Below are 14474 nucleotides of genomic sequence, written 5' to 3'. Positions count from 1 at the left end.
GTAAAAAAAAAAAGTTGTTTATTAATCTTTGCAAATAAATAAAAAAGGTGAAAGCACAACATAGCGTTTGTAACTAGCAGTGTTATTATATGGGTATAACAGTGGTTGAGAGGGAAGTCTAAGGTCATGTATATTACAGGAAGGAAAGCTAAAGGATATAATATGGTAATGTACAGCATAGCAAAATCTCATGTGAAATATGAGTATGGGTAATATTGCATATAAAAGTCTGTTTTTCTTTGAAACTGGACTAATATATGTTAATGTTATAAAATATTAATATCAGGCAAAAAAAAAAAGTTAAGTGAAAGAAGCTAGACTCAAAGTACAATGTATTGTATGGCTCCATTTGTAGAAAATATAAATAAAAATCAATTTACAAAGAGAGGAAAACAAAAGCAGCATGGTCCCATAATGAAGACTGAGCAGTTTAAATAGTTTTCAGATGAGAGGACTTCATTGGAGAACATAGTAAAAAAACTGCAAAAATCACACAAAATGTTAAGTCAAATAGATTTAATCTTCTACTATTCAGTGTCTTTGGTACCTTAAGAAAAGCATCTGTTAATGAAGCCAAAACTTCAGAGCTCCTGGTAAAGTTTCATTGAAGGTACAGCTGTAAAATCATAGCTATTGAGAAACTAATCTTTTAGAATCCTTGGACTTCAAAAATGACCCTGAACTCAGAAAGAAGAAAGGAAAAAAAGAGAGAGCAAAAAAGAAACCTAAAGAAATAAGCTCTGAGAACTAAGTAACAAATTAACATAGCCAAAGAAAGCCAAAGACTCAAGAATACACCTGATATCTTTGGATCCATCCGTTTCCTGAGCAAGGACTGTGCTCTGATGACTCATATGGAAAAAAAAAAAAAAATCCCAGAGGACAGAAGAGATAAGAAAGAAATAGGAATAGCGGACAGAGACCAGTAAAGGTTGATTCATCAAATGATGAAGGAGAATTAAGCAGCAGACAGTCACAGAATATAGAATGGCTGAGGGGAGGCCTGACAAACATTCAACACCCAACAAGTCACCTACTCATCTTCTCGAAGTTCCAAAACCTGTCCTTGAGACTTTGGGGACTGATAGCCTCCTGTCAGTGAAGAGGCCTTTACCATCTCCTTGCTCTGCATTGAATTCCTATAGCACCTTTGGATGCAAAGTCCTGTTCCAAAGCTTAACGGAACCACCCCAAAGCCTCCGGTGGTTCCCATGTGGCTGTGACACTTCGTGCTGCAAGTGCCCTTGAAAGAGAGGATGGGTTACACAGTGGCGAAGCTTTCCCCTTACCCTACAATTCTAAGGCTTTGTATGATGAAGTAGGAAGAAAAAAGATAGCCAATAACCACTTGGACCTTTGTTCAAAAAAAGCAGCAGCATCGCATACCTGAAAAGCTATCTGACATCAGGGACCTTTTCAAGAAAGCAGATTCTACAGCAGGATAGGAATTCATTTGTTCCATGACCCAGCCATATAATATACATCTTGTCTTCATACCCCAATAATGGTGTGTTATCAGAACCCTTAATCATCATGGAAAGGCCAAACTATGTGTGTCATATCCGAATAACGTATGCAGGGTTTCATATCGTGAAAGACTTTCACTGAAACACTTTGATTTAAAAGCTTGAATAAGTGCAGAGTTAAACTCAGCTACCCAAATAGCTTGGTTATCTAGAAGGACCCATTCTCTGAGGAATTTAGAGAGCCCAGGGTTTTACTGGTTTGGTTATTCCACTATAGGTAAAAAACACCTTTTTGCAAATTTAATGATACATAAGCCAAAATGTGGACCAAAATTCCACTTAAACCAGCTTAGAAAGTCTGAAGGCTGTACAGACTTGCATTTTTTCAGTCTCTGGTCAGAGTACTTAACATTTATTAATTTAGTTAATTTAAAGTGTGTACAGTTTCAGGTAGCAGTCAGTAACACTGACAATGTGCTTATTCAGAACATATTATACTCTACTGAATAGCATGGAAGGATGTAGAAGAAACACACATCTTAAAGCATGATATTTAAAACCTGACTGGGGCCTATGGAGCATAACCCATTAAAAAGACTGGAGAGCAATTTCAAATTAGCATAAAAGAAATAGGATACAAAGAGTGAGCATTTAGAAATGGTTACAGAAAACAGAATATTTTAGGGAGAGGTTACTGAAGGGTAATAAAAAACAATAAAGCAACATATAAAGAATCAGGAGGAAAGGAGTGAATTTTAAATATGGCAGCATACCAAACTCGCCTTTTAAATAAAAGGCTTTTTTGCCTCTCTATAACTGTGACTGAGGGATAAAATTCAAAGTAATAATTCTCTTCTTTTTTCTGATGATGAAAATTCATATCCCAAATGCATAATTAAGTGAAGGAAGTCTGTTGTAATAAAAGATCACTTCTGACAACAAATTAAGCAATATCCATTACAGCCTTGACCCTGTCCTTAGCAAAGAGGAGTAACTCAGCAGTAACAAAGCATTATATTATTTAGTTGATAACAAAAACAGAATAATAGATGACATTTATTGAGAGCTTGCATTTTTTCAGTCTCTGGTCAGAGCACTTAACGTTTATTAATTTAGTTAACCTTCACAATAGTACCTACCATTATCCCATTTTACATCAGAGAAACTAAAGCACAAAGAAGCTAAGGAACTTCTCTAGACCCACATGGCCAGGAAGCAGCAGAATGGGCAGCCTACCTCAAGAGACACTGACCACTACACAAACTCAGGTGATTTTTTTAATTCCACTCTTTAGTTTCATCTTCTACATGACGCACATCTTAAAAACATCAGAAGGGCACAATGCACAGAAGAAATGTGATAAAGTATTACATCACTTACCATTGGGAAAAGCTAGTACACTGATGATAAGAAAGAAGAAAATTACTGAGAGGATGCCCTTCCAGATGTTATCTTCTGGACTAGAATCATCCCTGAAAACAGAAAAACATGAAGCAATTATCTTCAGATCTAAATAGTAAACCAAGGAGATAGAACTCCATGTTCCAAAACTGGGGGATTGCTAACTTTTTATTTTGCTAAGTAAAGTCATTAAACACCCACACAATTCACCATGCACTATCATTTCCCAAAATAACATAATCTCATGATAAAGCCCAGTTCATACAAGAAAAGCAATGGGCAATCTTATATCCAACATACACTCTATTCAGATAAGCATTTAAGAACCACTGTTCTTTAAAACAAAACAAAACAAAACAAAAAAACCCAGATGTCAAAAGATAAGGTTTATTTTGGGAAAATGTCTTTTAGGCTTTAAGAAATACTAAAGATAACTTGTAGAAAAGTATATAACAAAAATACTGAGAGGGATTGTTGCAGATAATTTCAGGAGTCAGAAAGGAAGCATAAGATTATAAGAAAAAGGCAACACAATGAGATTATATAGTATTCTTAAAAATGGGCATTTGGCTATCTAAGGGATTAAGAAAAGGCATGCATGGGTTGGGGTTGCTGGGTAATAAAACCTTTAAAAAAAAACATAAATAAGCTTTAAAATCACTCCAGAAGCAAAAGAATTATTAAGAAAAAGTATTGTAAACAGTCGAGTTTCCCAGCTCCCATGCCTAGTCATTTCTACTATATTATTATATTTTATATTCTCCATAATGCCAATATCCCATTTCTCAGCTTATATAAAGTTTATTGTCTGTTTCTTCCATTGAAAGTAAACTCTTTGAAGATGTGGAATTGTTTGCTGATCCTCAGAGCCTAACACACAATAGAAACTCAAGGGATATTTGTGGACTGATTATTAAGGAGAACATTTGTTTGTGTAAAACCAAGTAAATTTTCCCAAATGGAAATTTTCTCAGCATTGATGGAGAATAATCAGCTTTTGACAGGTAACATAAAAAAGAAGAGCTAGTAACATATCTGAGGCTTAGGAGAAGCAAACAAAAAAGGGAAAAAAGATATTTAAGACAGTAAGATTTTCTGCTTATTGATAATTATTGAGAAGCTAAAAGAGGGAAGTTCAATGTTTTGACTTACAGTTTTTAAAAAATGCAGGACGAGTAGACAGAAAATACGAGACGGAAACAAATGAAAGGGAATATTTTAGAGAAAATAAGACTAGCAGCAATAAATTTGAAAAGTATAGAAGAGGTTAGGTTTATCTGAGGAAGGACTGCAAAGAAAGGACTTAATAATGTCAAAAGACAAATATTAAAATTAAACACTCATAAAGGGGAGAAAAGAATGGGAAGTTATTGACAAATGGGTGCAGACCTGCTGTTGGAGGTGATGAAAAAGTTTGGGTAATAGATGTTGGTGATGGTAGCACAATATTGTGAATGTACTTGATACCACTGAATTGTACAATTGTACAATTGGCTAAAATGGAAAATTTTGAGGTATAGGAAGTTACTACAGTAAAAAGTTCTTTTAAAAATTAATGGAGGAAAAGTAGGAGGTCAAAAAAAATCTTAGAAGAGAATCAATTTTGCACAGAAAAAGAAGGACCTAGAGCACTGGAATACATGAAGTGTGGAACGCAACAAAAATGAATTATCCAGCCAGGGACGAAGCCCTAGGATACTAAAGGAGACAGCACCTGAGGGAGTCTTGAAAAAGCATGGCCAAGTAGGGCTTCGGGTTTAAAAACAAATTAATTTAGGTCTTAACTTCTAGCTAGGTTGCACCCATTGAAATAAATTTCCAGACTTACGAAAGGAAGATAAAGTCCTGAAATAAGAGATCATAGAGATGACATAATATTTCTTACAGCATCATGTAGTCAACTACTAACACTAATGCTGAACAGAGACCTGACTGTCAACCCCATAGGCCTGGTTATAAAACCAAACCAGGCAATCAGACACACTTGTCTTCCAATGAAGAACAATCTTATTTTAATGGGCACCCTAGCAATTTAATCTCTCCCACCCATTTTACTATGGCCTTAAAAATGCTAGCATGATCGTTACCCGGGGTTGGCTTAGGAAGGGAAGCCCCACATCTTATTTCCAGGAACACCAGCTTTTACTGAAGAGTGGCTACACTGCTTCAGTCATGTTTACAGAGGGCAATATGGTAATATATTAAATTTACAAAGGCATAAACTCTGTTAACAGCAATTATACTTCTGGAATTATATCCTACAGATATATTTTCATTTTTTAAAAAATGACATAAAAATACAAGGTGGTTTATTGAAGCATTACATGTATTAGCAAAAGGCTGGAAATGAGCTCAATATCCTCCAAAAGGGGAGAGATTAAATAAGCTATGGTACTTAAGGTACCATCTCCCAATAGAACACTGGGAAGCCATAAAAAGAATGAAGGGAGCAAATGTGGCTCAGGCAGCTGCGCACCCACCTCCCATGCGGGGCGGGGCGGGGGGGTAAGGGAGTGATCCCAGGCTCGGTTCCTGGTGCCTCCTAAAAAAAAACAAAACAAAAACAGATAGACAGCAAGCAGACAATGAGCAAAAACAAGTAGAGCAAACAACAAGCAAAAACATTGAGCAAATAGACAAGGGAGCCATTTTGGGGTAGGGGAGGATTAAGATTGAAATATTAAAAAAAAAAAAAGAATAAAGACAGCTTTTTATTAATTCACTGATATAGAATAATTTAAGAGGTAACATGAAGTAAATAAAGCAAGTTGCAGAACAGTGGATAGAGTAACCAACTATTTGTGCACAAAATGGGACATGTGTATGTGTACATAACTTACAACTTGTGCTTCTAACTGCACAGAACATATCTGGAAATCCCAAGAAATGGCTACACTGGTTTTCTCCAAAGAGGGGAAATGAGGCACTAGTTGAGTAGAGTGGCAGGAAGACTTTTCACTACACATCTCTTGGCATCTTGGATTTCAAGCAATGTGAATACATTACTCTCCAAAAAATAAATTAATTATAATTTTAACTAAATACATGGCAAATCAGTTTCTATTTATAATTACTCCATAGTCAAAGTGCTTGAAAACATACAAAACATACATCAACACTACATTTGTAAGAACTTGGGGTCAGTAATAACTATAGGATATGAAACCAATGAAACAGCAATTTTATTAGGAAAAAAAGGATTGCATGGATAGCCTAGTTTTAGGGGAAAAAATAGTAGCGGGTCTGAAAGTTAGCAGTTTTATATTTGTCTAATTAGAAAAAAAGCAAAGAACAAAGAAAATGTATCAAAGATGGAGAGCAGGGTCCCTAGATAAACTGAGAACATACAGTACAGGAAGAACACACTTCTGCAGCCAAAGACTGGAGGGGGTGAACAGAGAATGCAGGTGAGTGAGCTTATGAAGAAAGCTGAATCATATCAGACAAGAGGACCCATCCTCACACTCCAAATGAGCATCTTTATAGCAGAGAGGGGGACTCAAAGCACCTAGAACAGTCCCTGACAAATGGGGGGTGAGTAAAAGGTGCATAGGCATGATCAACATCCCACGGGACTCATGACCACACAGGGCCATTCTGGAAGGCCTCGCTGTGAGTTCATCCTCTCTATACTCTGAATAATCCAGAGATTTAATCGTACACTCAAGTGGGTTTTCCATGGTTAATATGGAAAAAAGAACTTGGCTGCAGAGGCCTTGAGCCTAAACTAGTCGCCCTGGAGACACAAAGGAAGGAACAAAACGTAAAATTCATGGGCATCTACATGGTCTGCATGGCCAGGCAGGCTCACTGCTTTGCACGTTGGCTTAATTTCACAATGCCCTGCCAGGGGAAGTGATCATCATCTGCCTTGTCCTGGTGAGACCTGGCTCCAAAGTCCCTGTCCATCCCCCTCCACCCACCCCAGCAGGTGGCTGTGCAGTGCAGTGACCAGGAACATGGGCTCAGGGCCGGACTCCATGCCACGAAATGCTGGCTTGGACATGACAAGCCTGTGTGACTTTGGGCAAATTATTTAACCTCTCTGTGCCTCTCCGTAAACTGAGGATAATGACAGTTCTCCCTCATAGGGTAGCTTGAGAATTAAGTGACTTAATACATATATGTACTTAGAGCAGTGCCAAAGACCTAGAAAGTACCAGTTGTGACTGGTTCACTGTGTTTCAGCACTCCTTTATGTCCACTAGTGGCTTCGTCATGCATTGCATTAAAGCTTCTCATAGGGTAGGTACTAGGTAGAGTGCTGAGAACACAAAGACGACCAGAACACAGCCCTTATTCGTGAAAGGATCAGGATAAACGGGACAATGAGGCATAAAAACATTGCCTTAGTATAGTCTCGGCCTAAAGGAAAAGCTTTTTATTTGCTGGAACTTTGATTAACCTGACAAAAAACAAAAAAGTACAACCTGGGGTGTTGACAAGTGTCTGGTCCCTACTCATGCCATTGTTACTGTCTCCTAAGGACTTTGGGGGGATGAAGCATGGTTCCCACTTCCCAGCTAAAATGATGATTTATGGCCTGGGCTGCCCAATCCCCATCTGGACTTCTTTTCCCAGCCTCAGGATTCTTACTAAATGAAGCCATTCTGCTTTACAGCAACAAAAATAAAAAGACTTCAGCTTTCAACTGCAGTGCTGTCACAGCTCCCCTGAACTCTTTCCTACATCTATTGCCACCACTAATAACAAATGTCCCAGCCTACAGTGCTCAGAAGTATTTTATTTAACTGCTCCACAATTCTGTATTATCTTTACTTATTGATGGAGGAAAAGAAAGCTCTTGCTTTATCTTTACACACAAATAGAGGCAGAGTATGAGTAGGTGCCAGGGCTTCTAGAAAGCTAGCTCTAGGGCACGATTGTTACATTCACTAATATGATACAAACATATAAGCTCAGGGAAGCCAAATCCTCTGCCCTCTGCTCGGCCTAGTTGGTCCTCCCCACACTCTTGAAGCACATGGGCACAGTCATGTAGAGTGAAAACACTTCATGTACAGCCAGCAATAAGACTGCAATCCAGGCTTCTAGGGGCACAGGTCCCATCCTCTTCCCCCAAGGTACCTCTGAGACCTCACAGTGCTTGGCACAGGCAGGCATTCCAGACAGAGCTGCTGCAAGAATGAGAGAGAGGACATGGCTGAGCGGGCCACAGCTCCAGTAACGAGACAAAACACAGCCCAATCTTCCAGGGTCCACCGACAAAGACTTCCTTGTCCCTGTGCAGAATACTCAGTCACTTGAACTCCATTTGGCAAACATTGTGTTTCAATGAGTATAAGAAACTACCCTGAGAAGAAATAACATCCTGAAAGCAGAAATGTAAGGAAAGCACCAAGTTGTTTTGTTTTTTTAAAGTTTGGGCTAAGAAAACTTTGACTCAGATTCTGTGTCAGTTTAATATCTGACCATAGGCAGTGCAATGCAAACTCCATGCACTTGCATATGTAATCTTTAGACAAGGCTATCTCTGTGGAGCCTGGCAGACGACAATGCCTGGCCATTGTCATCACTGGGAAGAATGATGGTCCCCTCCCCTCTCCTTCATTTATTTACCTTTAATAGCAGTCCTTGAAAGCGAAGCACACAGGATCCTCTTTATGATACTAGTCACTGTTAAGGATCCTCTCTCCCAGTGGAAAACGTAATCCCAGGTTATAAAGTGGAACAATGTTAAGTAGCTTTGGTATTATCTTCCAGGTTAACCAGCTTTGGTATTATCTTTGAACGCTACATTCATTTCATTGGCTACAAAGTTATGGCTCTTTCAAGAATTATAGCTGATAATGACTAAAGGAGAAGAATACTGTTTTAATTTGGATAAATAAATACATGAGTTCTTGTATTTGATTCATTCAGTTTTATGGGGCGCCTATGCACAGTGAATATTGGCATGAAGAAGACATTGTTTGTCCTCAAGAAATTGACATGGATACAAATTATTGTGAGAGATACAATAATAAAAAGAGTTTAGAAATATATAGGGAAGTGGATATGGCTCAAGTGATTGGGCTCCCGTCTACCATATGGGAGGTTCAGGGTCCAATTCCTGGGGCCTCCTAGTGAAGGCAAGCTGGCCCGCAAGATGAGCTGGCCCAGGCAGAGAGCTGGTGCACATGGAGTGCTGGCCTGTGCAGCGAGCTGGCCCAAGCAGAGTACTGGTGCAGCAAGATGACAAAACAAAAAGAGACACAGAGGAGAGACAATAAGACACACAGCAGACCAGGGAGCAGAGGAGGAGCAAGAGTTTGAGTGCCTCTCTCCTAGTCCAGAAGGTCCTAGGATCAGTTCCTGGTGTCATCTAAAGAGAAGACAAGCAGACACAGAAGAACACATGGCAAGTGGACACAGAGAGCAAATGGGGAGGGGGGTAATAAATAAATCCTTAAAAAAAAAAAAAAAAGGAAATATATAAACACTTCTTCCTCTGTGCTTCCTGGAACAATCACGAAAAGTGTCATGGAAAGGGACTGTGAAGGGTGCCAGGAGCTCCTGGGAGGGCAGAGGGGCCAAATGGCGCTTTGCAGTAAAGGCAGCCAGCCAGGCATGGGGGTGGGCCCTGTGAGCTGTCCTGTCCTCTCCTCCTCCTGTGCTGTGTATGTGGGTAGGGGTTGGGAGGGGAGAAGTGGAAAAGCAGGCCTGCCCTAAAATGAAAGGCCTTGGAGTCTGACTAGCACCTTCCTACAAGTAATGGGGATCCAGGGAACGACTGTAAGCAGGGGACAGATGGGATCATGGCTTTGTCTTAGAATGGTCGGGAGAGCAGCTGTGTATAAGTTGGACTGGAAGGAGATGGAGTCAAGGCCAGGAAACGTGCTACTCCAAAGAATTAGGGGGCCAGAGGGCGAGTTTGGTTGCTGAGGTAAGGCCTGGGAATGGAAAGGGGGAAACAGCCATTGAGTCCAATTAGGCCTGGTAAGGATTTGCTAGATGGTGAACCCCAAGACGGATGGAAATGGACTATTGAATCACATTAAGCGGGATGCTGGGGCTGAGGGCTGAGGAAGCAGTAGATGGGGCTGATATCTGAATTAGTTGGATTGAAAAACTCCTAACTTCCCTACAGAACTCTGGGACTACAGGGAATATATCATAAGATAAACTGATGTTACAACTTGTAATAGAATTATACCTAAAAGGCTAAGCACAATTATTAAAACAAACAAACATAAACTAGGGTTGTTTACTGAAAAGGAGCCTGAGTGGCAGCGACTCAGGCATATAATCTCTCAGTTAAGACACCACCTAACCCAAATAACAAATATTGGAACCACTCAACTGCCTATTTGCTACAGAAGACCCCAAAGAAATATATGACACATTTTTCCCTTCAATAAGTTTAAAATCTTATTAGGGACATAAAACATCATAAATAAAAAAGGATGTAAAATGATGTTTATCTAAATACAAAAAATAAATATAATTCAAATATAATAACTGGGGAAGAGAAATGTTGCAGGTCAATGTTAACGGACCTCAGGCACGACCCAAGCACAGTGACCTTTGTTCATTTCCATGGTCTGCTTAATCCCTTAGTGATCCAGGGGATCACTAAATATGGCTGGTGTCAGGAACAAGGACATCCAGGGCCTCCTATTATGAGAGAGGAAGAGCACAGTGTACCTGAAGGACGTGGGACCTAGACAACTGGATCTATAGTATCAGGAGACGTTTTCTAATGGGAATTGACATGGTCTAAAGGGAAAGGAACAGGGAAAGTTGGCAGGTACACAAGGGAAGTGGCACAGAAGGCCAGAAATACGGCCTAAGGGATGCCATGAAATGGAGCTCCAAAATCTCTAAGGGAAATTTAAGTAAAAACAATTATTAACCAGTAAATAAATCAAGTCTGTTCTTTCCCGGGGCCCTGGCTGTCTCCTTGACTCTATATCAAGGAGAAATCTGGCATAGATAAGTTGGTAAGTACTTACAAGGGCAACCCTCTCAAGGTGAATCATGATTTTTGTTGGATGAGTGTGAAAAGATGTTGATTTCACTGTTCTATTGGCATGTGGCTCTTGAGGAGAGGGTGGGCTACTGTGAATTAGATTTAGTGAATTTTGGTGTTTACCAATATAAAACTGAGCTTTTAAAGCTAAGCCTCTGAAAGCAGAGTAAATATGAGGGTACTCTAGTAATTATTATACAATGAGTGTCAAAGGTTTTCCTTGCCTGCTTTGGCTGAATAAATGTGTAAGACAAATGCCAAAGCACCTAATATATAAAAATATTTGTGCTAAAATGTGGCAAAGTAAGCTTTTTTAAATCTTAGAAAGAATCTATTAGGTAGCAGCTGTCTTTATTTTTAATGAAGGGACAGGAGATTTAAATGCTATGGTTTAACAGTGAGTTGGCCTAGTTGCCATTTAACAAAGGAACTCCTTGACAAATCCAAACTTGTCTCAGACTTCCGTGTGAGGTATTTAATCCTTCTCAAACCTAAATTCTCACTGGGTCTCTATAGCATGTGATATTACCCAGGTACTGTTTCTCACATACTGGCAATATGATGCCTAAAATCTATCTAGTGTTCTATGAGACTAGTAGCCTTTGAAAAACAAACTTTAATTGTAAGGTTTTACTGAAAGAATTGCACCAAACTGCTATTCAAGCAAAATCCAGCTGCAAAATAAGGAGAGGGTACTAGAGATAATCATTACAATGAACCCAGAATGAATATCTTTCATTTAAGTGGTCATTACCTTAAATCTTAATGGAAGAAGACTCAGACCTTTGTAATCTGCTTTAAAGGGTCACAAATTGTTACCAAAGACTGAGTAAGATATAGTAAGTACTAATTGTATTAATGGGGCTTATGGCTTTATATCATATAAGATGTGTTATTAATTAGTGCTGCATTATATATTTTCTGTCTCTGCATAAGATTAGTGGAAGAAATAAAATGATCACTTTTGGAAATGGCTATAGTCTGAAGTTCTTATTATGCTTTTTCTATTACTTTTGACCACCTCTTAAAATTCATATTAATTTCTTTTTCACTACTGCAGTGCATCAACTGCTTTGGCAAAGTATGTTGTAAAAGAGGAAATTCTAGAAGAAATGTGACTTTCTGTATTAATAAAGAGGAAGATAGATCTATTCTGAAAGAGCCTATATAATACTAAAGATAAAAGGTTTAAACGACCTGTTCATTCTTGCTTCTCATTTAAAATAAAATACCATAATTGCTTTTCTAATTTCCAAAGAAACTCTCTCACTAATTTCATCACTGCTAATCCATACACGAGATGAAGTTAAACTGAAATTAATATTTATGTTAGTCAAAGCAATGTCCATTTTCCCAATGCCTTTATTCTTTTTCTCAATTACAGAGCATACTACATCTTCATTCAATAATAGATATAATTTAGAAGGCATTAGCATACAATGAAATCATGTAATAATAGCTAATGTTTACTGAGTGCTTACTATTTCCCAAGCACTGAGCTAAACACATAGATTATCTAAAAATGATGAATTTAATCCTCATGACAGGCAATCTTATGAAGTATTACTATTAATAATTCCATTTCACATACAATAAGGAAACTGAGGCTTATTAAAAGCAGGTGGTTGCACATATATTCAGTGGTAAAATCAGATGACATAATGAAGTATTTGAAGGTAACCATAATTAGGAACAAGAATGATTTATCTCCAAAGCTAGAAATACGTTCTTGGTCAGATAACACAGAAAGGCCTAGTCTTATTTCACTGGATAGCATTACCAGAAGGCTTTACAGTAATAGTAGCAGAATCCTTCAATCGTTAAGGGTAAGTAATCATTACATAAAGCAATACCTTAAGGCAGTTTAATTCAAAGAGACAAATACATAATGAGAACCCAAAGTCAAATGGATTACAGAGGTAGGAACAAGTGTGATATGGGAGGATATTATTAGTTTTATGAAAATCTGAAAATTTGCAGTGATTCTCAAGGGAGGTCCATTGGCATCCGTGTTTGTGTATGTCTGTGTGCACAAAGACAATACATTCTTTGTTGTACAATATTGTCCCATGTATTGCAACACATTTAGCATCCTTAAGCCCTACCCACTGAATACCAGAAGTGTTCCCTAATGGGACACCAAAAATACCTGTAACACATCATCTGCTCTCCCTGTTGAGAACCACTGATTGTTAGATAAAAATACTTGGAGCCAAGTAACTAACATCAATTGAGTGAGATTCACATACTAGGCGCTCTGCAAAGTGCGTTTACATATATATATATTCAATCTCTGTAACTTCATATGGGTAAGTACTTATTCTATCTCCATTTTATAGGTGTGGACTCTGAGGCTGAGAGAGGGTAAGTAACTTATGAAGGATGCACAACCAGTTTTGAAACCAACAAAGCCTGGCTCCAAAACCACACTCATCAGGATTGGTGTTTTAAACCATAACGATGTGGGTAGGCATGGCTTTCCTTTCCTTAAAGAGATTCATTCAAAAAATATAAATCCATGTAAGTACAAACCACGGTGTGTGTGCCTATTACAAACCAGGGATGTATTAGTTCCTTGGGTTGAGAATGAAGGGCCACATGCTTAGTGATACATATGGGAGCTACTTGATGTGGGTGTCAAGAAGGGCTGGGTAGCCCCTATGAACAGGTATGAATTTAAAGTTCTTTAAGTATGTGGTATGTTTGCAGGGGGATAAAGGGCTGTGCTATGCTTAATTTATTTGATACATATAATATTTACTATGCCCCAGGCACGTTACAGTTGCTTACAGCATCTCGTTTCAGCATGTTAGGTGCAGAACAAGGCTGGGTGTGCACTATATGATGTGTGGGCTGGTGGACTGTGCGGCACGGTGGTATCCAAGAGGCAATGGCTATTAGCTGAGCTGGATGGGGAAAGGTCTGCTGTGCCTGGTGCCTAGAGCAGCAGTTTGTGTTGCAAGATATATGGGTAGTGTCTGAGGATAGGGAGAAGGGTTACGGTAGGTGACTTTGATATATGGGGGAAGAGTTGCACGGGAAAGGATTGTGACTGACCTCGAGTGTGCATTTTTGTCTGTCTGGCATGTAATGCTGAATACTCGAGGAGTTCCACGAGCAGGGGTCTGGATTGTGTCCTGGGTGTGTGTGTGGTGTGGGGTGCTGTATTCCGGAGGTGCTGTGGGTTTGGGGTGTCTTATGTTAGTGGTATGTCCTGAAAGTGGTGCATCGGAGATGATTCATGCGGTGTGCCGTGTAGGGAAGGGAAATGGAGGGGCTGCAGAAGGAGGGGGCCTGAGTGGTGACGTGTGTGGGGAGCGATGCTGAGTGCAATAGGAGAGGGGCTCGGGCTAGGCGACCACGGGTGTTAGGGATGTGGCCCGAGGCGCGGTATGGGAAAGGTGGGAGGGGTTGGAGGGGTTGGAGGGGAGTGGAGGGGAGGCAGCGGCGGATGGCTAGTCCAGACGCGCTGTAGGGAGGTGGCTGGGGTGTGCAGCGATCCAGCCCGCGGGTGGAGGAGCTGTGTGGGCGGCATGTCTGCTCCGGCTGCGACGGTGCGGGCGAGGAGCAGCCAGCCGCTTCCCCACCCCAGAGCCACCTCGGGCCACCCTCCCCGCCCTCGCCTCCCTCCGGTC

General features: G+C 39.8%; 1 protein-coding gene across 1 annotated transcript in view; it reads right to left on the bottom strand.

Annotated features, from left to right (window-relative positions):
- PTDSS1 (phosphatidylserine synthase 1) overlaps nt 1-14474 on the bottom strand; it is a 76159-nt gene that overhangs the window by 61019 nt on the left and 666 nt on the right. The window contains exon 2 of the mRNA XM_058275753.2: nt 2847-2938. Coding sequence (XP_058131736.1) covers nt 2847-2938 — 92 coding nt within the window. The remainder of the gene's footprint in view (nt 1-2846; nt 2939-14474) is intronic.

Source organism: Dasypus novemcinctus, chromosome 14, assembly GCF_030445035.2.
Source record: "Dasypus novemcinctus isolate mDasNov1 chromosome 14, mDasNov1.1.hap2, whole genome shotgun sequence".
In the NCBI taxonomy this organism is placed as follows: Eukaryota; Metazoa; Chordata; class Mammalia; order Cingulata; family Dasypodidae; genus Dasypus; species Dasypus novemcinctus.
Note: the sequence above shows the minus strand (reverse complement) of the source record. Positions and strands in the feature narration are given on the sequence as shown.